The sequence below is a fragment of the Motacilla alba genome, chromosome 8, assembly GCF_015832195.1.
Source record: "Motacilla alba alba isolate MOTALB_02 chromosome 8, Motacilla_alba_V1.0_pri, whole genome shotgun sequence".
Taxonomy (NCBI): domain Eukaryota; kingdom Metazoa; phylum Chordata; class Aves; order Passeriformes; family Motacillidae; genus Motacilla; species Motacilla alba.
The window spans coordinates 8,643,228-8,668,595 of NC_052023.1; the positions used below are offsets into that span (position 1 = coordinate 8,643,228).

The 25,368-nt window shown below is 48.6% G+C and overlaps 1 protein-coding gene across 1 annotated transcript; it reads left to right on the forward strand.

Moving 5' to 3' along the window:
- The first annotated feature begins 1,899 nt into the window (after positions 1 to 1,899).
- On the forward strand, positions 1,900 to 23,047 carry DMBX1 (diencephalon/mesencephalon homeobox 1). Its single transcript, XM_038144466.1, has 5 exons — positions 1,900 to 2,026; positions 15,687 to 15,852; positions 19,928 to 20,106; positions 21,310 to 21,664; positions 22,135 to 23,047. The coding sequence occupies exons 2-5, from the start codon at positions 15,699 to 15,701 to the stop codon at positions 22,533 to 22,535; spliced, it is 1,089 nt and encodes a 362-aa protein (XP_038000394.1). The 5' UTR covers positions 1,900 to 2,026; positions 15,687 to 15,698; the 3' UTR covers positions 22,536 to 23,047.
- The last annotated feature ends 2,321 nt before the right edge of the window (positions 23,048 to 25,368 follow it).

The following is a 25,368-nucleotide window of genomic DNA, read 5'->3' on the forward strand; positions in this document are numbered from 1 at the left end:
GGGGCCGCTGAATTTTGGCCAGCGTCGCCATCCCGCTCCCCGCCGTCCCCCGCTCCAAGTCGTTGTGATTAGCGCAGGAGGGAAGGCGCCGGTGGCGAACTCGGGGGGCGGTGGCTTTGGTGGGGTCCTCTGCAAGGGCGCCTCAAAAAAGGCAAGATGGGCCGCTCGGCGTTGTTTGTGCGGGGTGCTGCCCGGGCCAGCCCGGGGTCGGGTCCCCGAGAAACGTACCCGAAAAGAGATCGCGGCGATCAATGCGCCGAATTTCGCCTAATCGGTTTCACAGCCAAAAGCGCGTGGTTGGCTTCGAGGGTGCGGGGGGAAGCACGGGGCGAGGGGCTCTCCTCGCTCCTGGGGGCGAGCGGGACGGCGGAGCGAGGGCACGAATAGGTTGGAATAGATTTCAATAGGTTCACCCCCTCCCTCTCTGTCCCGAGACGATCACTTGGTACCCCATAACCTCTGGTAAAAAAAATAAATATATGCAATAAAAATAAATACAAGAAAGTGGCACTCGGAGACTTCTGGTGTCCCGAGCCAGACCGATCCCTTTTTTTTTTTTTTTTCTTTTGGTCAGAATTTGTACAAAATATCAAGCTCAAATTAAAAGGTCCTCTCCCCCCGTCTTATTCTTTCTTGTTCCCTTAATTCCTGTCTAAACGGTTTTGCTCTGGGAGAAGAAATCTTTTCTATAGGAGGGAGAGAGGGAAAAAAAAAAACCTTCAAGAAGAGAAGGGTATTATTGTTTTAATCCTCTTACCCGCAGTCATTTTAAAACAGGGTGTTTTGGAGCCTGAAATGGCGTCTCGTCTCCCAATCCCATCCTAAATCCTCCTGGGCTGGGAGAGAATCTAAAGGCAAGGAACTGGCATCTATTAGCAATCTCTCTAAAGGCTTTAAACTGCTCTTTCTGGTGCGAAGGCATGGCAAAGCTGAAAAGCAAACACAACCACCGCTCCAGTTAGTGAGCTCTGCCAGATAACCAGCCCGGCCGCTGGACGGGAAGGTACCTGCGAAAATCCCGCAGAGAGAGTAAAAAGGGAAAGAAAATTAAATACAAGGAAAGCAAAAGCTGGTTTTCCACTTTTTACATACCGAAAGGAAGAAAAATAAGTTATTCGGGGAAAAGTATAAAATAAAAATCATGAGCGGGGAGATGAGTTAAGTGCTCGTTCCGTGCCCGTCGGAGCTCCGCGGTGTCCCCCCTTGGCCGCTGTCCCTCCCTCTGCCTTCCCCGGCTCCCCTGGCCCGGCAGGGCCGCCCGTGCGCTCCCGGCTGCCGCAGCGGAGCTTTCCCGACGGGGCGGGCGGCGAATCCATCGCCCAACGCTGCTCTGAGCTCCTGCCACCGCTCCTATTTTATTTCTCCGTGTTGTGACCGTGTCCGTTCCCCCAACCCCCCCATTCTAAAGAGTACTCGAGGGGTGCAGCGGACAAAGCTGGGACGGCGAGGCGGCCACGAGGAGGGTGGGGGGCCGCGGTGGCTCTGTAATTAAAGCTGGGAGATTATCCCCCACCAGCATCACCACCCAGGGGCCGTCGGGGGACAGGGGAACTTCAGGGTCTGATCCAGCGCGGTGCTAAGCGGGGGGCGCGGGGAGAGGCACGGCTTGGCTTCCCTTCCCTGTGCCTGACGGACTCCATCACCCCCCCGGCCCTGGCTCTAGCCCTCCTCCCTCCACCGGCATCCCGTCCGCTTCCAGGGATTTAATTAGGCGTTTACACCTCGGCTTGGAGTAAATGACTAGTAAGGAGTGTTGGGGGGGTGGGGGGTGTACCAGCAGCCCCGTTTTGATTGACAGGGTGGAGGACCATTGAAAATCTTGCTGGGTAGCTCCCGGGTCGCTATGAAGCTCCTTTTAAAAATCCTTCTCCAATGCTGACTCCCGGTAGATGGCAGCTCCGCCGGGCGCGCAGGCAGCGCGCAGGCAGCGCGGGCGGATGGAGTAGGGCGGGCCGGGGCGCAGCGCCGCGCTCCCACGCGTGTCCCCGCTGCCGCGGCGGGCCGGGAGGCTGCCCCACCGCCCCAGGTAAGAACCCCCCCGCACCCCCGGGCAGCGCGGCTCCGGGTGGGCTAGGGATGCCGACGGGGAGAGAAGGGGACTTTGGGGATTGCTTGCGAGGAGAGGGAATCTGTCCGTGGGGGAATGTGCGGCCGGCACAGGGACCGCTGGCAGGGATGCGCGCACAGCCGAGGAGAAACCCGACCCGGGGTTCAGCGGGTTAGGGCTCCAGCCCTAATTCTCTGTCCTCCCGTCCCTCTTTGCTTCTTTTTTCTTTTTCTTTATTTTTTCCTTGTTTCTTTGAAGTATACCGCGCTTAAAAAAAAACAAACAAACCTACCGCGAAAAAAAAAAAAAATAATGCAAACCCCCACTACCAGCTCGGGGCCTCGTTCCTATTGACTCCAAGTGCCGGCCCGCTCCGGTGCGGGTTCAGGCAGCTGGCGGGGATGCGAGGCTTGTAACCCGGCTCGGGGAATGGTGGGGGACGCGCATCCCTCCGCCAGCCGGGCTCCGCGGGAGGAGAGCGCAACTTTCCCCCTGTTTACATAATGATGTTTTAGTGAGCTGCGCAGCCTGGGGAGAGCTGCCGAGGGCAGAAACAGCCCCGAGCGGGTCCGGGGACGATGGCCCCGCTCGGGGTGGCTCCCGGGTTGGTTTTTCTTTCTGGTGCGGCTGGAAGTTGAGTGCGGAAGGGACGGCAAGGGAGGGCAAGATGCCGGCAGCGCTAGGAAGCCTTTCTAGGATAATTCGCACCCCCACATCACCTCCCTGCGAGGTTGGACGGCAAAACGGACGGGGACCCCCCTGTAAGGAGCTGGCAGGCCGGTCTTTGCGGCCCCCCTCCACGCTCTCCCTCTTTAAGGGGTGTATAAATCCCGGACCTGCGCTGTCAGCCCTTCTTGATAAATTAAGGGCTTCGCAGTCGAAACCTATTTACACCTCCATTATAGGGCTAACCAAATGGGGACTCGCGTGCATATTTTTACCGCAAGAGATCTCATACATCTCCGCCAGAGTCACCCCTCGGGCCATGGGATAACAGATAGGGAAGGGGGGTGGGTTGTGCTCCGCCGCGGCCAGCACTTGAGCGGAAAAAAGTCCGTGTCCCCACTCGGTGCAGGCTGCCCGGGGCACCCGGGACCCGTTCCCCTTGCAAGGGGGCAAGGAGATCGGGCGAGGGTGACCTCTCGGCATCCTTGCGGGGGACCGGACACACGGGATGCTCTAGCCCAAAGGAAGGCCCTCGGGGACGTTTTTTCCTCCGATGGAAGTGGGATTTGACTGCGACACTTGCCGTGCCAGTCCCTTTATCTGGGGAGGGAAGGGACAAGAAGAGCCCCACACGGAGCCGTCCTGTCCCCGCGGTCGGTGGCTTTTCCCGGCTGCGCTTTCCATTTATTTCCAGGCGGCGACCTCCGGCCCCTCGGGGTAAAGGGGTCAGCGCATCTCGGGACAGGTCCTTGGTGTCCCCGAGGGTCGCCTCGGCGAGGCCGTCAGCAGAAAGGAGGGAGGGGGCAGCATCCCCCGTTTCCCGGTGGGAGTCCCGCACCGAGCGCTGCCCGCTGCCTTTGGAAACGAAACGCGGCCGGAGCGAGGTGGTATCGCAGCCGCCGACACGGGGAGGGCTCGGCCCCACAGCCCTGCCCCTGGCTGGGGGCTTTGCGGGGTTGTCCCCGCACCCTCTGCTCCAGCCGGCCGCGCTCCGCCTGTGTCCCGCATTCCGCCTCCGCCGGGGAAAAAGAAATGTCCCCGCTCCGCCTCATCCCGTCCCCTCCGGCGGCCCCCTCCAGTTCCACTTGGTTAGCTCAAGTTTTCCATGTAAATGACAGTAATAAATATCTAATCATGTCCCGCAGCTATCGGCGGCTCGCCGAGCAGCCGGCATTAATGAGACATCCAGGGGAAGTGGGGAAAAGGAGAAGGGGGGGAAAAATGAAGAGGAAAGTTTTTCCGTTCTCCCTGAAATGGTTTCTAGAGGCGAGGCCCGGCCGAGGTGACGGGGGGATGAGAGGAGCGGAGCCCCTCGCTCCTCCGGAACGATCCCAACTGTGGGGTCGCGCTCAGCTTCAAAGCCGTCCCCTCTAATTAACCCCCTCCCCAAAATCCCAGCAATTCCCCTCGAGGGAGGGCCGGGTCCGCTCGCATCCCCGGGCTGGGGGCTGCTGTCCCGAAAGCCCCGCGGAGATGCGTGTGCCCATCCCTGCCGTGATTCCCAAACAATTAACGGAGCTGCGATGAGCTCTGAATGCTGATGGTGGGCCGAGGGGGGAAGGCGCTGCGAAGGCTGAAATTAAACCATGAGAGTTGGATTTGTTCGCCTAGCGCTAAACAAATGGACTGATTACCTTCTTTCCAAACGCATCAGTCATACTACATTAAGTAGCAGAGAGCTAATTATCCCAATTAGGAGGCTGATTTATAATTAATGGCTTGGACCAAGTGATAATTGGATGTTAATGGATAACAGTTTTGTCTGAAGTAGCCTCCCGCTTCCCCCAAGGCAGGGCTGGAGGGTTTGGGGTTTATTTACCCTCTCCCTCCCTCACCTCTGCACAGAACACAAAGCAAAAGAGAAGCGAAGTCTGCTCGTAGCTGGGTCGGGTGAGACCCTCGTCAGGCTGGGGGAGCCGCTGGTCACTTCCCAGCCTGCCCGGGGCTCAGCGAGGAGGGCTGCGGGGGTAACCTTCAGCACCCACCTTCCCCAGCTTTTCAAACAATATCTGCTGATTTTTTTTTTCCTCTCCTCCCTGAGTTTCCAAGCCGTGGACAGCTGACCCTGCTGGGTACCTCATCCCCCTGCAGGACGTGGGTCGCGTTCTCGATGAAGCACGAAGGCTGAGCCTCACGGAGTGCCCTAGTGCAGATCAGGCTTTTCCTCTGCCCTGCGTGTTCCAGGGAGAGCAGGGTGGGACTCACCCTGAGGATGAGAGGTTTTCCACCCTCCCTGGCCCACAGCCCCCGTGCAGTGGCAGGCAGAGAGTAAATCTGCAGTTTCTCACTGCTCTGTGTTTCTCCTGACCACATCTCAGAACTGGCTTGCTTATCCCTTCCGTGTTCACTTTTCACCCATGAGTAAGTTGGTGCAAGTCAATCCTACTTCCTTTTTTGCCCCAGACAGAGAGACTTGGACCTACAATCTTTGGCTTTTGGATTGTGTTTCTAGGTTCAATTTTTCCATTCTAACTAAGAGCTCCAATGGGCACAAAATTCCTGAAAGGGTAAGAGTGACTTCAACCCTGAGTTACCCCGTGACTGAGGAGAGGTTGTATTAAATTGTGCCAACATAGTCAATGCAAAAATACACCCAAAATTGTACGACCAGTACACAGAAAAATGGTTTAGATCAGCCTTCCAGCTTTTCCCACTAATTTAAAGGGATCTTCATGTCTAAATGGGAGATGCTCCTCATGCTCACACACATACGAGGTGATCTTACTGCCGAATCAGAAAGTGCTTCTCTGTTTCACAGAGCTGGAGCAGATGTTGCTGTTCCTTAGTGCCAGTGTTGCTGCCCGCACCAAAGAAACAGAGTCAGAGGAGCTGCCCACAAATCAGAGAGAAGGGCAGGCTTTGCCAGGCAAGTTTTGCACAATACTGTTGTAGAGTGCAGTGGCTTTGGTTCCCAGTGTCTTTATCCTTTAAAAGAATATTTTGCTGAGAAAGAGGGAAATCAGAGGAAAAGAAGTCGGAGCAAGCAGTTTCTTTTAACTCTGCCATTTTCACAACCAGCCCAGATGAAACAAAGCTGCTGCAGAGAAGGTGCTGGACCAGCTCTTCTGATAGAGCTCCCTACTGGTTTTACTGGTTACACTATGGGTAAAGTGTTCTGCTAGAACTAGTCCATGTTTTCTTAGATTCCAGTGGTTTTTCAGGGGCATCTCAAAATTCAGCTTGTCAAGTTGAAAATGCTTCTACTGAGGCACTGATAAATGTCAGCTGGGCTTAAACCCTTTCAAAAGGCTGAGTGCTGGTTTCTAGAGCTTGTGTCTGAAAAGAATGTTTGTAGCTACCTTGCTTCATTTGGAAAAATGCTGAAGAACAGGAGTTCAATAAATCCCCAAATTTCCAATTCTATACAGCTACTAATAAACTAACCTACTTCGGGGGAATTTCCATCAAAATATGCTGGTGGAGAATTTGGAAATGTAGCCAAATAGTCAAGAGTTAATTCATGGTGCTCTGGGGTTAGCCAAACCCGGTCTTTTCCCGTCAGTTTATTTCACTCTTAAGAGTTATTGAAATTGATTTCTTTTTTCCTTTTAACTTCATTAGGTTTTGGATCAGACTTCTTCCGTTTCCTAAAGCAGTTCTGGTGGAATTACAGCTCATGGGAAGGAGAGAGTCTCTGAGGGAGGGCTGGGAGCAGGATGATCCAGCAGTTCTCCAAAGGCAGGGAAATAGATATTTACACCAGGAGTGGGTGGATAAATAATTGTGGGTAGCTGGCACAGCTCTCTTAGGACCAACAGCAGCCTCTGTATGGCCAGAGCAAATACTGATTTGAGAAATAGTGCTGTAAAACTGAAAGTGTGGCTGTGATGCTTGGGAGCTCCACTAGGATCTTCCAGAGAAAGAATCACAATTGTATTGGGGGAGACAAGCTGATGGATCTCACCAGGGAGGAAATGTTCTTCCCAAGGGAGCTGTGGAAACCTGGTGTTTCCAGCTGTGCTGGGCAGAGTGAGCAGGGAGCAGCTCTGGGAGCTCTTGGCGTGTGTTATTCCGAGGTGGGTGAACGTGCCTCTGCTGAGGGACTTCAGCCTCCCCACAAAACCCAGCAGACATTTAGCAGCTCTGCCCGCTTTACAGCACACAGCTCTTTAGAGCACACATCACCTGCTGGTGGCCAAAATACATTGCTTACCTTGGCGGCCGCGCTGAATGCGGCGCAGGGATCCAGACGCTTACGGGAAAGGAAGCCTTACATGTGCCCGTGGTGCTCCCCAGCCCCTGGCACTGCTGCCCTAACTCCAGTTTGTGGCCCTGTTTTAAGGAGGCACAAGTCTTCCCCCACCCCAGCCCATCCTTGTCAAAGCCACTGAGCTCAAGCATCTTTTTAGTGGTAGGATGAACATTTGTGTTACCACTTGCAGAAGAAAAAAACTTCTGGTTTATTCTTTTAAGGTATTAGAAGCCCCCCACAGTTGCAGGCAGCTTGTGTACCTGCCTTTCAGGATTTTTTTTTCCCTTTTAGGCCAAAGTAGGATTGTCTGTTAATTTGCCTTATAGCTGATTTAAGTCTGAGCAGGAGCAGTTGCCATCCCATGTTTTGTGACTCTTTGGAGTGCTGCAAGAATCATCTGCAGTGGTGGGGTCCAGCTGAACTTGGAGAAACATCCTGAGTTCAGCTCTCAGCTTCTGTTGCTCTCAAGTTTTGCTTGCTCTTTCTATCTCTCAAAATCACCTTAGAGCAGAATTGCACTTGGCATCATAACCTCCCCACCCCTCCATCTGATCAGCTAAAAGAGCGCCTGGGAAAGTCCTTTTTTGCCGGCAGGGTTAGACTCCAGTGGTGTGGCAGAAACCTCTGCATTTCACAGAGACACCCTGCTCCCCTCCTCATGTGCATACCAAACTCCCTCAGCTGAACACCCAGAACTTACAGCTTCAACTTTTTACTTTCCACTTGATGAGTAGTGGTGGGGGTGGGGGGAGAAATCACCCACCCTGCATGCCTCATCCCAGTGCCTGCCCGTGGAGCTCAGCATCTGGGCTCAGGCAGTACCCAGGGCAAGCCTGCATTCCCTCCTGCCAGCCTGGCTGCCGGGCTTGCAGCACCTGGGAGCAGCAGGAGAGGAGCTGGGAATGTCTTACACTGCCTCAGAAAATCTTTACAAAGCTTATCTGTGCATTTCTTGCAGGGTTTGATCTCCCTTGTTAGGGCTCAGGGTTAGATTGTCGGATCAGCGTCGTGGTTGTAGTGCTTGGGATAGACACAGGAAGGGTCACAGGCTTAAAAACGTATTTTGACACAGAACTGTAGATCCTTGTCTTCCTAATGAGACTGTCATGGGTAAAATCCTCCAGGATATTGCTCCATCTTCCAGGGACAGGAGATTCCTGAACCAGAAGTCCCAAGAGGCTGCCTTCGAAGACAGTCAGTTTGCACATGGGAACAATCTGCAATCAAATATGCTGCAGGCAAAAGCTGCTTTGGGGGCAGAGAGCAAGCAGGGAGCCACCTTCTTGCTTCCAGCAGCCCTGGGAAAGGGCAGAGTTTGGTTTGGAAAATTCCCTTTGCCAGTGTTAGGGGAAAAAAATGATGCTTCTCAAGGAAGCCTTTTTCACAGAAGCGAGGCAAAGGACTGAGCAGGTACTTTGTTGTTTTTCTTTTCATAAAAACACCAAAGATAAACCCTTTAAGCAGTTTGTGAATCCAGCAGTTTGATTGCAGGGTGCTTTAGGATTACTCGAGGTTCTGAATTCAGGGCAGTCCAGAGGCAGAGATGCTGTAAGGTCTGGAGAGGGGAGAGCAGGTGGGCAGCACAGGAACGAGTGAGCCTGGCTGCAGCGGGATGCGGCCGCATTTCATATCCACGGATGTGCAGCCTGCAGCAGCAGCCGTGGCAGAGCTGGGCTGCAGGGTTCAGTTTCCATTCTGCTGTTAATGATAGGAAATCTTAAATGCATGATTTTTTTGTTGTTGTTGCTGACTGATCTGGAAGCAGAATGAGATGAGAAACGAGAGTCAAAGTGATACTGATATCAAGAGCTTTTCTTTTTCCAGGAAAGTGCTCCACTTTGATATAATTTCCCAGAGCTTCCACTGAGGTTTGAGTGCTGCTCTGAATGGGACAAGGGAGGTTTGTCCTGGTTTCAGCTGTCAGCACTGCTTGTTTCGTGCAAATTATGACAAGCAAGGGATTTTGCACCACAGTGATATTTAGTGATGCCACTCCTGGCTCTACACTGCAAGCTGCTGGGCTCCGAGCCCTGAATGAAACTTAGCCCCCACTCAAAAGCAGAGCCTTTAGGGATGTCTTTATTTTATTTTCTTTATTTTGTACCACTGTGAACAGAGGCATTGGAAACTCTTTTGCCAGGAAGTGTCTAATCAGTCACTCGATTCCGTTATCTTTTGGGTGAAAAATGATGATTTCACAAAAGCCTTAAAAAAAAAATCACAGCAAATGATGCGAGTTACCCCTGCCAGCCAGGGCCTGTTACCTCAGCTGCTCACAACCTGGTGTTGAGAATTTCTAGGGTCCTGCAACAAAACTTTTTGTCTCAGCAGGATGCTCTGCGGTTTGTTTTACAAAAATTGCGAGCCCTCTTGCATCCTGTTATGTTTCCACTGCAGATAGATGAGCATTACAAGCACTGTTGCTGTGCTCATCATCAGCACAGCCTCAGAGTCACTTATTTGACAAGATCTTCCCAAAACTGGTGACGCTGTCCCTAACTGGAAGTATTTCCAGATTTCAGCTGCTAGCAATCCTCCTGGTTTTAAGAAAAAAAAATCTCCTTATTTGTATAAAATATCTCTTTATTTACACCGAGGTCACTAGGAATAGCTGAGTGCGACCTGCAAGAATTGGTGTAATTGGTCAGGTTTGGCTTTCAGTGCATTGTCACGTAGGTTTAACTAGATCCTGCTCAGTTACAATCTCTCTCTGCACTTAGAAATTAACTTTATGTAAAACCAGGAATATTCACAGGGATTTCAGGAAGATGCGAAATACAGAGTCCTGCGGGGGTTTTTTTTGGGAGCTATTCTCAGTTCCTTATTTCCTTATAAGTCTTTTGGAAACCTGTTTTTATAGTGCATGCTGCTCTCAGACTTTGACAATTGAATGAGAAACTCTGATGTGTTACAGTATTTCAAATTATTGATATTTCATCCACTACAGAGGTGAAATTGTTTCCTTAGATATTCAGTAATCTCACTTGAGGAACAAAACTGATTTATAACGTGTTAGTTACTAGCTTACATTATTTTGGGCCTTTATATATCTAAAAGGTTTAGGGATATATTTAAAAAAAAGATTGAAGAAAACCTCTCACTAAGATCATTTATTCATAACCCCCCAGGTATGTAATTCATTTAGCACCAAATACATATAAACCCAATGTCTGTCTATAGAGTGAGCCTGCTTTCCTAGAATGTGAGTTACACAGATTCAAAGATTTGTTACTTATCTTTCTGATTTGAAGTGTTTCTGAATAAGGAATTAAAGCATGAAATCATAACACAGAACAGCTCCGGGGGAGGTGAGGGGGAATATTCTGCTGTGATTCTATTTTCAATGATGTTTTTTGCCAGTGGTAATAAGGGGGAAAGGATGTTGCAGCACAAACCATTTGCTGTTTTTCCCTGTTAGTAGTGAGCAGTGGGTTACTGTGCTGTGCATAAACACCAGCAGTGATTTGTAGCACCTTTGCAAGTGTTTAAGCTGAGGACCACAACCTTCCTTTCACCTAACAGGGCTACTCCTATTTTTTTCTGTCACCTGCAGAACCCTGAATGCCAGTCAAGTGCACCAGACTTCTGTTTCATGCTTGATTTTTTTAATTGATCCTTTCCTTGTGCTCAAGCTGTGCCGTGCATCAGGGCACAGACCCGAGGCTGAGCCACGCTCTTCCAAACTTTAAATGCATCTGTGGTGAATCTCTCTATAAGCAATGAATTACACTGTTGAAATTCCCTTCTGATAGTGACTTTGCAAAGGCCAGATTTTACTTTTTTTCTTTTTCTTTTATTTCCCTTTTTCTTTTTTTTTTTTTTTTTTTTTGGTACAGCCTATTTCCCACGTAAAGAAAGCCTCGTACACCTTCTCTACCATCACCAACCCTCTCATGTTGGGGACAGCTTTGATGAAGTGATAAAGAAACACCCCATGGTGCCCACCAGTCAAAAGCATCAGACTAGCAGACTAGTCATCAGACCAGTCAGACTAGCATCCTCTTCTTGAACTCTCTAGGAATCATTCCATATTTCTAACTCGTATTTATTACCCTGTTCTTCATGATGGCACCTGAGTGTCTCGTGTAGGTCAATGAATTTAGTCTCAGTATTTCTTTGAATTTGGGATGACTCACTCTTCGGGATAAGAAGAATTGGTCCAAAGCCCCTGTAAAGCTGCATGTCCCACATCCAGCCTCATTTCACCTGACAGAGTTTGCTTGAGAGAGGCAAATGTCTTTTTTGTGATTTTGGTTTGGTGATTTGTTGGTTTGTTTTTTTCCTGATAGAAAGGAAAATATGGATGTTTTCTTGCCAGGTACTTTTCAGAAAACTTCAACACCTCTTTTTTTAAATTGTTCTCAGATCTGTCTTAATTCCACATATACACAAGCAGTTTTCAGCTGGTGAGGAAATGCATGGGTCTCTCTTCACATCTTCTCTCAGGACAGAATTACATGCAGAATTATACAAAATTAGTTGCCAGCTAAATAGGGAAACTTAAAGCTTTGTACAAAGCTGAGAATATTAAAACCCAGGGTCAGATCTCCCCTGTATGCCATGCTGTTACGTGGTGCACCATAAATTGCAGCACTTTTGTGCTGAATAGCTTCGGGGGAACCTGAGGTTTTCGAGGCAGTGCTGGGAAGGGATGGATGGGAGCCACGCTGGTTGGGGCAGTGCAGCTCTGCCCTGGGATAACAGGGTTCCTGTTTCTGGCTGGTGAATGTGCAGATTGTTCTGCATCAGATTGAACAGCAGCAGCTGAGTACAGAGTGGTGGGGTCCCTGGATTAGTCTGGGATGAGCAGAATCCTGCATTGCCTGGCCTCAAAGCAGTGCAGGAATGGAGAAAGCTGGATTTCTCATGGACAGCAGCAGTTACAGCTAGGGGAAATCCCACGTGCTGTCTGTGAGGCTGGATCCTGGCAGGACACAGCCCCAGCAGTCTGAGAAGTCTGCAGGCTTGGGAAGAAAAGTAGGCACAGCATCCATGAGCCTTCCATAGCAAAAACATAAACGAGAGGTGCGAGCCATAGGAGGAATTTTGACACGGGAGTAGCAATACCAGGATTGTACAGACAGGAGGAGTGGGAGCCTGGCAGGGTCTGGTGCAGGGCATGTGAGGAGACCTCACAGCCAGTGCTGAGCGATGTGGGGAGCTGGGAGAGGGCTGGATTGGGATGCTGGGGGTGGGAGAGTCTCTGCTGCTGCCCTGAGGGGCTGTGCAGGGAGAGACCACCGGCCCAGGGGGTGCCAGCCCAGGCACTGCCCGCAGCATCCACCACCCCTGTGCTGAGCAAACGCTGCAGCATCAGCCCACAGGCTCCCGGCAGGGGCATTTTTCTGCCACCTATTGTTTTCCTGCACCTTTCCTCAGCTTCCATCTCCTTTCTTCGCCGGTCCTAACTCTTCAGTGATCGGTGATGCACAAAATCAGGATGAGGAATCCCCTTTCTTTCAGGATGGACCCTGTTACCCTCCCAGCTTATCCCCAGCTGCTTAAGCCCATACCCTTGAAGAAAGCAGGAGTTCAAACTTTGCTCTCATCCTCCTCCTGGCTGTGGCTGTTCCTGAGGCCCTCCAGCCACGCAGAGACATAAAAGATGCATTTGCAGATTTTGAAAATTAAAACCATCCATACAGCCAGTGGGAAGGGATCAGCTTATTTGGTTGCTTAATGAAATATAAAGATTATTTTAACCAGTGTAAGCACTATTCGACAGCTTGTGAAACACAGCAGTGGCTTGATGAATGGCTTTCTCCATTAAAAAAAATTGCTGCATGATGTCTTTTAAATATTTAATTTATTGGGGTTGGAGTGAGCTCGGAGCTGACAGTTAAACAGGAGCTATTTGTGGTCTCGGTTAACTTTGCTTACCCGGCTGAACCGTCTCGCTCAGTAAATTCCCTCATTTTTTATACGGGATCTGGGATGATACATTTGCTGCACAAGTGAGTAGGAAGTTCTGCCTGTTGCCTGCACTGCAGTGTAACAGGCACTTATCACCAAAGCTCTGATGGGCATTGACTCCCATCCTGAGTCCATCTCCATGAGGTCCTTCTCTTTTTTTCTTTTTTTTTTTTTTTTTTTTTTTAATGCATTTTCTTCTAGGCCACCCAAAAATGTACACATAAAACCATCTTTTAACAATCAAAACCACCAAAATATTCCTGGAGCAAGTGTTTCAGTGGAAACACCGGGCTCCAGACACAACACCCCTGGCAGTGTCCTTGGAGGACTGTATGATATGGGAAAATTCCCTTCCTCTCCCTCTTTGTTTTTCCTTTAATGTGCCAGCTTGCTGCACAGCCGATGACATGCAAGGGGGATTAGAAAAGAAAAACAGGCATTTCTGTGAGTTGGGAGTCAAAGACACTTGGCCTCCCACGTATCTCCTGGCAAGGCTGAGCCCCGGTGTGGATTCTCCAGCCTCCATTAAGGACAGAGGTCTGGCAGCAGCCCAGGGCAGTTAATAGGTTCTGTGTCCTCAGATGGTTTTCACGAAACACGCAGGAACTTAATAAGCTTTGAGACCTCTACCCCGCTGGCCAAAGCTGGTGCAACCAGCCAGCTGGTTCACGAGTGAGGTGGTGAGAGGGGAGGAGGCAGAATGAAGTTGCAAATCTCTGTTTTGCTGCCTGTGTTGGCCAGAAAAGCCCTTGTCTGTGACAGCGAGGCAGTGAACTATTTTATTGGGTGATATGATGCTCTTGGGAAATGAACCACACCACCGATGGGGTGAGGCTGCACCACAGGTCGGTCTTTCCCACGTGATGGGAGATGTCCTCTGTGGCCATGTCAGTGATACATGTCCCTTAACACGTGCCACCAGCAGCAAAACTTTGCAGTCCCAGAAAGCAGCATCACAGCTGTAATTCCGCTGTGAATCCCCGTTGTGAGGAAAATAGAAAAGATAGCCAAAAATCTGTTGGTGTGTGAAGTCAATCACCTTGTTCAGAGAACCAGCAAACGGTTTTGTCATTGCTTCAGTCTTCCCTAAGCTCTATTAGAGCAGAGCTATGGCATCCTTGTGAGCTTTGGAAAATGTCCATTTTCACATTTTATCTTAGAAGAATGGGGAGTCAGTCCAGAGTGAGTGAGCAGGCAGACACAAAGCAGATGAAGCTGGCATCAGGGTGTGTATCAGATCTTGGTGGTGTCACCACACCTGGACCTGTCATGATGCAGTGGCAGAGCACGAGGGACTTGGGGAAACAGGAATGAAGCAGAGTGCTAAATTCCAAAATTACGGGTTCGTAATTTCTGCAGCCTCCTTGAGAAGACAATCCCAGAACCAGAGCTCGCATTCATGAGTGTCATCCTTGGGCTGGCAAAGTGTTTGACCAAACTCAGCCGCATGTTTCCCTTCCCTGTTGCTGGGCTCCCCAGTGCAGAGATGCTTGTGAGGGTGAAGCCATGAGATGTCCCAGACCCTGTTGTGTTAAATTCAGCTGCTTTTTAATGAACTCCTGCTTGGTCTCTGGCTGTTACACGAGGTCACTTCATGTTTGTACCTCTTACATCAAGGTGGAAAGAACAGGAGTTCAGAGCAGGAGTGGCAGTGGCACCAGCTCATTTCCATCTCTGCCTCTTCACCATGAGTCTGTCGCTCCTTGGTACAAATAATTTACAGGCAAATATGAAGGTCTTTTCACAGTACAGAAAATACAGCAGATAATCGTTCTTCCAAATTTTGACTGTTCAATGAATCACATTCCTCCTAAAACCATGGGCATTTCTCCTGAAATCATCACCTCCCTCCAGTGTTTAAATTGTTTTCTAAGAGGCTGCCTGAAAAGATGTCTGCTTTCCTTAAGTTAGTCCAGCTGACCCTCTTTCCCTGAGCGTTTGTTCATTGCACTGACTTTCCAGATGGTGACTTGTTGATGTAAACGGTGGTTTAAAAAATTTATTTTGTGGCTAATGTTTCACAACTTCCTTTCTGATGTCTTACAAACTGCAGAAACGACATCCTGGAGGCCCTCAGTCATTTACAGCAGGGATGAATGAAGCATTGCTTGGCTTTTGAGATCAATATTAGCTCAGTTTTACAGATGGTCTGTAAGGAAAAAGAGCTTGAAGTTTCAAGCAGAGCCCACACTAGAAAAAAAAAAGCCATTAGGTTTCTGAAATAATTTCCTTGCTATTGAGCTATGAAATGTCGGTATTTATTGCAAACCTTATTCCCTCTTTAGCCATAACATTTTTGGTGCTATTATGGTGCAGATTTATTTTCTTTTTCACCACATGCTCTTTTCCCACTCCCCCTCCCTGCATCATTTGTGTTTTCTTAAGAAGACCTGTTAGAAAAATGAATAATGAATGGAAACAATTTGTAAATGACTGAGTTCAAATGAGAAACATTATTTGACATTCCAGCACTGGGATTACAAATAGTCCACTGTAGGCAGTCACAGGGGCAAAATCCCAGCTAGCCCTGGGATAGAGCTAGGACAATGCATTAAAAGTCACTGTAATATGTTAAACTGTGTTGTAGTACACAAAAAATTAATTTCCCATATTTTGATCGGCATGAGTGAGATATAGTCGGATTCTGGGGTTTGAGTTTGGAAGCTGGCTTTGTGTTGCTGGTGTTTCAGGTGTACAGAAGATATTTCCATTCCTGCCCCAGAACCTGCTGGAGCCGAGAGGTCTGGCACGAGCCTCGCATGCAGCACTTCAGTTCTGAGCTCAGCATTTCCAAAGGTGTGCTGAGCCACCAGGCTGCTGGAAGAGCAGGTCCCTAAGTGCCTGTGTCCTGTGGGTGTTGTTTTGCAGGTTGATGTCACCATGCAGCACTATGGAGTGAACGGCTACTCGCTGCACGCCATGAACTCGCTGAGCGCCATGTACAACCTGCACCAGCAGGCAGCTCAGCAGGCCCAGCACGCCCCCGACTACCGGCCCTCCGTGCACGCCCTCACCCTGGCAGAGAGACTGGCTGGTAAGAACAACTCACGGCAAGTGCCCTTGCCTGGCTCTAAAAACCCCACCCCAAAAAAAAAAAAAAACCAAAAAACCAAAACCCGCACACACAAAGAAACCAAAAAACCCAGCACAAAAATAATTGCCTGCATTGAGTGAAACTCTTCTGGAGTGTGAGAGAGCCACGGGGTATGGTGTGTTCCTCAGTACTGTCCCTGTGGCCAAGCCCTCAGGTGACATCTCCCCTCCTTGCTACAGACTGGCCTCCGGCTGCTGGGAAGCTCAGGAGAGATGGGACGTGGTTCCACTATATGGGATTGAAAAGAGTGGCTTAAAAATACACTAAAAAGTCTTTTAACAAGTGAAGAAAAAACAGCAAAGGATTTCCCTTTCTTGTTAGTAAATAAGGGCAGAGTGAACATGATCACAAAGTAAATTGGGTTCCCCAGCTCAGGCACCCAGGTCTTGCATTCCCTGACGGCCACCTCCTGCCATCCCGGGCCATAGCTTGTTTCTCCCCATTGTCCCTTCATGCAGCTATTTTCCACTTCTTTCCTAAAACCCCCTTTTTCTCTCTGGGAGATGATCTTCATTTGTATCTTATTTGGGTTCACCTTGAATTATTTCTTTCTGGGGATCCTAGACCTTGCCTTGGGTGACACTTTCCTGCAGATCCTGCTGCCTTCCACAAAACAGCTTTTTAGCTCAAATCAAGTCACGTGTGACTTTACCCAGGCAGTGTCATTTACACAGAACCACTGATGGTGGGGCAGCAGGACTGGAGCTGCTTGTCCAGAGCATCTGAGCTGGTTTTCTGTGTTCAGCCATGGTTGTAACAGTGCTGCAGTGATGCTCTCATTAATAGGGAGGGCAAAGCCCAGACAGTATTTTATGATTTGGTAGAGGTAATTGCTCAGAAATAATGGATGGAGACCTGAGTCTATTTGGTGTGGTAGGGCACATATATCTGCTCTGAATTTCAGCCTGCCACAAAACATCCAGACCTGGCTGAGATCATCAAAGGCTCCTGCAGTGCAAGTGATCACCAGCTGCAACATCACTGTTTTGGTCAGGACATGGATGCAGTGATGCAAAGCAGACCTGACAACCAGTATATGGAAGATAAAGTAAAAAAGTTACCATACTTGTGATTCTAGAAACTTCCCCAGAATGGAATTATCTTCCCTGACTGCCTATAAATATGTATCTGTTCTAGGATAGCTTTCTAGTTGTCTGATATTAAAGTTAAAAAAAATAATTGTAGAGGGATTCCTTCCAGTCTAGAGTAGCTGGGAAAAATAACCTGTCCAGACAGCTGTGGTGGGCTAAACGTAATAAATAACAGCTTAAGCCAAAATAAGGATGCAGAAGTTTCAGGAAGGTCCTTCAGGAAGGTGGGCAGTCCACAAAAGCATGATGATGAAGGTCTTGGACTCTTTGGATCAGTGAGCCACAGCTGGCTGTCAGATCTTCGTGGCAGCAATGTTCCCTTACCCAGCTGCTATTTGTGACCTTCTTAGTATGGTTCTAAGTGGCCTGTGGGATCTTTGGGGTGGCACAGGGCAGAGCAGGAGTCACTGTCCTCATCAATGAGCAACCAAAATGGAATCAAAGAGACCTAGACTCTTCTCCTGGCTCTGTTGCTGGGCTGCAGAGTGATGGGGAGAGCACTGTCTTTGTCCTGGTCATCCATCCCTTTGTTCCCTGCCCCTTTTCATTATGCAGGTTGTCAGATGGGAGCAGATGGCCCTGAACTCTGCAATGTACCTTGCAGACCCTGGGTCCCAAGCTGCCCCTTTTCTAGCTGCAAGGATCTCTTGAAAGATGTTTGTGATCTCTATCTTTTAGAGTAGAGCATGGAGGACTTAATGTCTTTGGCCCTAACTAGGCTAAAGCAGAGGAAGATTAAAAAAGAATTTAAAAACTATTCTCATATTATTGACTGGAAGATTCAATTGGTTTCCTGACCTCTTATCTTTAAAATTAATAACCAACCTGGAAGACTTTCCAAATTAACTCCCACAGTCCCCTCGTCTGCTTATCATTGGCAGTGTAGGCATTATATACCTATGAGCTGTTTCCCTTGCAGTTGCCTCACATTCTGTTACTCCTGAATATCTTTCAGTGCAGGTTATAGATCTCATTTGCCTTCCAGGGACAGTCAGAATAAAGTAGCACAAAAGCAAATGACCTTAAGTCAGAAAACAGAGGTTTCTGGTGGTAACTGCAAACCCTCACCTGCAATTTATATTCTCCTTCTTGCACAAAGCCTGAAAACATAGTTAAAACATTAAAATAATTGCTGGTTGCCTCTCGCTGGAGTGGCCAAACTTAATGCATGAGCTGCCGCCTCTGGGGAGCTGGTAGGTCTAACCTCTGCTCTAGAAATTTGGGAATATTCCAGCCTGCAGGTAGGGTGTTTAGGTAGGGTGCTTAACCAGTGCCCTTTCTCCTGTTTTCGTGTACTTGAAACACAAATGCTAGCTTTTTAAAACGTTTCGGGGCAGCTTCAATTCCATTTCTTGTGCTGAATATCCTTCTCCTCACCTGGCTGCTCTGTGAGCTGTGCCTGGATGCACAAGGCTGGTCCCTCGGCCTCCACAGGGGCAGCTTTATCACCAGCATTTGAACTTCCCAAGGAGCTCTGATTCCTCAAACACAAAATTCTCTTGTATGCAACCAGCACTATATTGTTGAAGACCTTTAGCCTGATCACATCTCTGCCAGGTTGCCAAAACCACGCAGCTTTGGCAATCCCCCAGAAGGGCGCTGCGAGTGCTGACCTAGAATGGAACAGCTGGAAGTTTTGGAAGGGGAATGTTTGAGCAGTGCAAAGCTGATTTGCTACGCTCCTTAGCCAGTGGGTCTGAGGCCTGGCTGTGTGGTGCTGGGGGACAGCAGGTTTTTGTTTATTGTTTGGATTCGTGTCACGACGCTCGTGACAAAAGCGCAAACAAACAGCAGCCAGAGCCTTCGTCGGGCTCCGTGTGCTGATAGTGCCAGCTTTTCTCTCTCTCATGTTGTTTTCTTGTGTGTTCATTCCTCCCTTCTACTGGAAGTCACATTCTTAACCGAATTAAAAATGATACCAGACACTGCTCTTTCTGCATTTCCTCTATGAGAGCAAACCTCTTGCCAGACTGTTTCATTCCAGGGCTGTAGCACAGCATGTCCCAACTTGCATAATAAAGGGTGGGTTTTTTTCATTTTCGAGTAACTTATTTTCATTGATTTAAGATCTTTCTACTCCCACTAACTGTTGTGCAATAATAACCCCTCTGGTAAAATAATAAGCCCTTTACTGTTGGCCTCAGATTTTCCCCAGTCTGAATTTCTTCTCTGCCCTCAATTTTCCAAGCTTGGTTTGCAAAGTCAGACCTTGTGAGTAGGTGCTCTGCTGAGAAGAGCTCAGCACACGAGCTCTGGGCTTGCAACCAGTGGGGCTGGACGTGGCCTTGGCTGGTGTTTCCACCCCAGATGTTGGAGAGTGTCCGTGCTCGCAGAAGGATGTGCTTTGGAGCAAAATGCACAAAAGCACATGAGATTAAATGCTCTCTGAACCGGAGCCCAGAACAACTCTCCAATATCATGCTTTGAGGACTGCAGTGGGCTATGCACAAGATATTAAAGAAGTACAAGAGTGAATGCCCCCACATCATTTTTAGTTGTGTTTCTTATTGGAAGGTGCTTGTGCCATGGTAGGGTCTGGGCATCTGCATGTCCTGCCCCACTGATGCGGGAGCAGGTTGAGTTATTTCGGCCAAATTCAGCACTGGAGTCTCAACATCTTTCACAGCTGTCACAGGAAGAGGTTCTCTCTCCAGAACAGGCTTTTAGAATCATAGAATGGTTTGGGCCAGAAGTGATCTCAAAGGTCATCTAGTTTTAACCCCTCCGCTATCATTTTATCTCTTTGGACACCTCAGTGAACCGGTAAAATCCATATGTACGTGTTTTACTAGCTCCAAAGCAATGGAAAAAACATTCCATAGTTTTGTCTGATGCTAGTGAGTGCTTTATTCGACTGTCAGCGTACAAATTCCAATAATTAAATTGGCCACTTTCCTTGTCTTCCAACGGCTGTACATTTCAAGACATCATTTTGGAGGCACGTTATGGGTCCCAGCACCGCAAACAAAGGCGAAGTCGCACGGCCTTCACCGCCCAGCAGCTGGAGGCCCTGGAGAAGACCTTCCAGAAGACTCACTACCCAGATGTGGTGATGAGAGAGCGGCTGGCCATGTGCACAAACCTGCCTGAAGCCAGAGTCCAGGTACTGATATTCTGGGGGTTTGCCAGTGGGGGTGTTTGAAAGAACACAGCCAGGTTCCCAGCGGGCTGACAGCTCCCTTGACCTTCCAGAATTCTTCCAGTGGAACCAAAGATTTTGGGGCAGTAAAGTTGTCAAAGGCAGGGGCAGGGAGGATAAAATTATCCGAAGTCATACATCTGCTTAAGAAACTTCTAATCCATGCACACATTTTTTAAATTTAGGATTGTCTGAAGTGTACACTGGTTTTCATTTGTTCTTTCACATTTCTTTGGGGGAAATTTTAGAAACAGCAACACAAGTCTATTTATTTATTTATTTGTGAGGCTTTTCTGGCTTTCTCAAAAAAGTAAAGACCCAAGTAATTCCAGCTGCTCTTTTCCACCAGTGTCAATATTTGTAACATCTCAGGCCAAGGTTTGGGTTTGCTTTTTGTTTTTGTTTGCTTTTTAGTTTCAATTAGTGAAGTGTGTTAGTTCATAACCTGCTGGTGAAGCAGTTCTTGTCTTTTAAAAGCAAATATTTTTAACTGTGAAGAGAAAAAGTTGTGGAAAAAAATAAGTTCTTTTATATAAGTATCAATGCATTTTGATCTAAAGAATGGTTTGTCCCCTTATCTAACCAAGCAAACAACAAAGAAGATTTGCTAATATATTTCTTCTAATACATGTCTACTGATTTAGGTTAAAAAATAACAGATTCTCTCCTCCTTTCCTAAATGCAGTTCCCAGAAAAAAGCCTATGCCTGAAATGACTTACTTTGAGTGCTGCCATCATAGTTTTGATACACTTATAACCAAATGGTTTTAGAAACTTAACAGACTGTTAGCCAGTGTAATGTCATCAGATGTTACAGCTGCAAGACATTCTTTTTGGATGAGCTGCCTAACCAATTTAGGGGAAAAAACCTAAAGAAACCCAAAAAACATCAGCAGTGGAGCCCATAAAGAATCAGTAGATTAAAGAATCGTTAAAGGATCAATATACGCTGGATATTTTTTTATTCTGTTTGAAATATTATTTGTAGATTCACTGAAAACAGTCGAGCTCTAAGGTCCAGCAAAGTGGAATGGCCTTTGGGCACAGTGGGCTTGGAGCACCTCGTTACTTGTGGTTCCCCTGAAGCTCTGAGGCTGAGTGATGCTGAATTTGGCCCTGAGCAGCATTCTCACTGTTTTTTCTCCCTTGCTGTTTGTGGCACGGAAGGTCTGGTTCAAGAACCGGAGAGCCAAATTCCGGAAGAAGCAGCGCAGCCTGCAGAAGGAGCAGCTGCAGAAGCAGAAGGACTGTGAGGGGAGCCACAGTGAGGGAAAGATGGAGCCCCCTGTGCTGGAGACCCAGGCTCCCACCCCGGACACTGAGAAGGTCCAGAGCCTCCCCAGCGAGGTGGGCACTGACCTCAACCTGACTCTGTCGGAGCAGTCTGCCAGCGAGTCGGCACCCGAGGACCAGACCGACAGGGAGGAGGAGTTCAAGAGCACCTTGGATGAGGCCAAAGTGGACAAGAGCCCTGGTGTGGACAGCAAGACTTTGAACTGCAAGAGAGCGAGCCCAAAAGCAGGTGAGGGGCAGTGTCCTGATGGGGGTTGGTGTCAGACCCTGGCAGGCTGGTGGTCAGGACCCCTTTCCAAGGGGGATGCTGGTGGTTGGGTATAGCCCCACATTCCCTGTGGAGTGGGTGCTCATGGATAGGCTGCCCAGGCTTGTCCTCAGCACAGAAGAGGCCCCACAGAGGGCAGGATGTCCACTGCAGCTGGAACACTGAAAGAGCAAAGACCTTTTGCTGCGGTTAGATCTTGGGGAGAGCAGTGCCCAGCAGCAGCAGAGCTTAGCCCCATTTCTACACTCTTGAGGTGCCAGGTGTGGGAAGGGCATGTATTTAGTTCTCGTGAGTTGTCACACCCTCTCTCATTTGCCCTCTGGTGCAAGAGACAAGCCCATGCTGCTGCCCAAACCTTTCTGGGGTATGATTAAGCACCTGCTTATCCAGCCTGTAGGAATAACCCCCATCCCCTCTGTCTCCTGCTGCAGAGTCCCCTATCAGCGCGACTGTGACGCCTTCGTCCAGCAGTGGCCTGGCTCAGACTCACTCCTACTCCTCCTCGCCCCTGAGCCTCTTCCGCCTGCAGGAGCAGTTCCGCCAGCACATGGCAGCCACCAACAACTTGGTCCATTACTCCTCCTTTGAAATGGGGACACCGTCTGCCATGCCCTACTTGGGCATGAACGTCAACATGGCCCCGCTGAGCTCCCTGCACTGTCAGTCCTATTACCAGTCGCTGTCCCACGCTCAGCAGGTCTGGTCCTCCCCCATCCTGCAGGCCTCCAGCTCCCTGCCGAGCCTGAACAGTAAAACCACGAGCATTGAGAACCTGAGGCTCCGGGCGAAGCAGCACGCGGCGTCCCTGGGGCTGGACACCCTCCCCAACTGACTGCCCCCGAGAAGGTGCCCCGAGGCTGGCACTACACGTGGCACTCCTTGGATCCCCACTCACCCCCACCTCTTCCTGGAGTGAGGTGCTCCCTTGCAGGGAAAACTTGGCGTTCATTAACGTCTTACTAGCACCACGGTTGCGTCAGACATTGCTACTGGCCTGGTCTTCACTAAATATTTAATGAGTAAGGGGGAGAGGATCTGTGTTCAGACAGGTGGACTGTCCTCTGGACTGCCATGAGTTCAGCCTGTAACGTTCAGGAGGAGCCCCTTGTCCTCATCCCCTCGATAAGGTGCCAACTGTGTTCTGTTCACCTTTTCTTTTGTTGCTGTTGTTACGTTCTTTGGGGGAAGCAAGAGTCCTGCTTCGTCTTGTATATAGTTTATAATGTTGACAGCACCCATCATCTGTGTGTTACTGTCAGTGTTACAGAACTGTGACCTCTTTTGCTTTTACTCCCCTTTCCTTTTCAATTTTAGTAGCTAGTATCAGAGTTACAAATCAGCCATCATCATGACCTCAGCTGGTAGCTAGTTGCTCTTCTTGGGTCAGCATCCTAAAGGTGTTCATGAGGAAGAGACATGATCATGCACTTCACCACTCCACTTCTCCCTTCTCTGCTAAAGCTAATTTTTTAACAAGCAGGAAATTATCTGAAGGTGAATTTCCTATTTAAGCACTTCCTATAAGGCAAGCATTTTTCTTTTTCTTTTTAATAGCACTTGCTCAAAGAGGACAAAATATTGGCCAAATGCTGCTGGCTGGGAGAAAATGAAGGCCAAATTTGCAGATTATTTTTGATCTATATTGTTTCCTCTTTGATCTTCAGAGAAGTGTAAACTTTATTTACAAGTTACAGGGTTTTCCTTTTGGAGAGCATTTTGGTCTTACTTTGACAATAGGTAGTAATAAAAATTTCATACGGACTCTTGGTGTGTTCACACACGATGAACTTTATGGTTCTTTGACAGAAAACTTGATTAATGCAAGCTGTGTCTAGGAAAAAATCTCTGATCACCAAATTTTGTTCTCAAGCCCTCAGTCCAGAAAGTGGTTATCAAGTGAAAATGTAACAAGTGAAAAATGCTGAACTGCTGGAGGCAAAGCAGGTGTAAGCAGGGGCTTTATGTTCTTTTGAGAACTGAAGGGGGTTAGATGAACTTGCCAAAAATGCAGGGTTTGCAAGTAACCAGAATTCACCAGTTTCAGAATTACTGGACTGAACAGTTTCAGTCTCTTTTCATTGGAATGACCCATCATTCACCTTTGGGTGGTTTTCCTTGTTGAGAAGGAATGTTTCTGCCAATTTAAATAACTTTTTTTTTTTCTTCCTTTTTTTTTATGCCTAACCAAATCCAAATAAACATTTTGGACTCACTGCTATTCCTCTGAGCATTAAGGAGGGATGATATTCAGATTTCACCTCTAGTATTGCCTAGGATCAAAAAAATCCAGAGTGAGTGACTCTGGGGCAGGTGGTATGTTTATATCCCGAGTGTCGCCTGGGTGTGTCACTGACAGCCTGGGCAGATCTGTCCTGTCTCTCTGCAAATAATCAGAATTGATTTAGCTTGAAGTGCAGACCCACAGCCACCCAAGTGTGGCCCCTCTCACTCCCACCTTGCTTCTTACTTGGGGTCAAATTTCCTATTTAAACCTGGAGGGAAAGAGTGTTTTCTGTTACATTATTGCTTCTTGGAAATGCATCTAATTCCCACAAATAGAGATGTAGGAACGGCAGTTTGATGGGAAATAATGGTTTGTCCCTCATAAAGTTGTAGCAGGAGCAGACCTCCGGAGGGGGCAGTTCATCAACTGCACCAGCTTCCAAGGAAAATGGAGCGTCTTCCATAAATATTTCTGTTGTGCCAAACACTTCAGTTTGGGGCTTTTCTCTCATGCTTTAGTTTTCCTGACTGTGTCAAATCAGCCACCGTGACCGGCAGAATTCTCCACTTTGCCAAAACCAAATGTATTTGTAGGAAGCAGATTTTTGGCTGCCGCTTTCAAAGGAGTCTGAGTAAATTAAAACCACCAAAGCACATTTACTCTGTCCAAAAATAAAGTCCCAGCTTTCATTTTTTGCTGTCTTGTCACCCAAACCAGGGACACCCAAACAAAGCTTTAATTTTCCTCCTCCTTCCTCAAAAGGCTTTATTCACCTATATTTTTTTCTGTGCCCTGCTGACCTCTGCACTATTCCAGGTGGTGGAATTGCTTTGCCAGAGCAGGGCAAACACAAATTTAATCAACACCCCTTCTGATGATGTTCCTTGTGCCAGTGAACCCATGAGGTAATTGGGTGGGAGATCAGATCTGCATTTGAGCTCTTTTTTAATTAATAAAAGATGCCCATCAAACTGCAGCTCGTGTCACTGGGTGTGTCAGGCAGAGCAGCTCATGTCAGTGGGGTTGCAGTTGCTCTTGCAGCATCCCAGGTAACACAGGCATCTCTTCTCTGCCCTTGGGGCTGGAAAGGCAGGCATCAGCTCATACCAGGGCACACACAGCCTAACCGTGGCTGATGATGGATACCACAGCATCTGCCACAGGAAGGTCAGCACACCTGGGTGTATGGCCTGCTCCTGCAAGGCGAGGACAGAGAGCACAGGAGATAAGCTTGATCCAGCACTAGATTTGCCGTGATCCTCTGGAGGGAGACAAGACCTTCCCCACTGAGCCAAGGAGGGAAACACTTCCCTTTTGCACCTTTTTGCCTCGGTGCAAAAATTCATGGTAACATTTGCAGCCTTCACACGTCTCACCCAACCCTGGAGCCTGACCCCCTTCATCCCTGGGTTCTGCTGATCTCCTTCCTCTCAGAGCCTTG

Coding starts and splice junctions, on each gene's coding strand:
- DMBX1 (XM_038144466.1), top strand. CDS start 15,699: ATGCAGCACTATGGAGTGAACGGCTACTCGCTGCACGCCATGAACTCG. Junction 15,853..19,927: donor CCTGGCAGAGAGACTGGCTG/GTAAGAACAACT, acceptor GTACATTTCAAG/ACATCATTTTGGAGGCACGT. Junction 20,107..21,309: donor TGCCTGAAGCCAGAGTCCAG/GTACTGATATTC, acceptor GTGGCACGGAAG/GTCTGGTTCAAGAACCGGAG.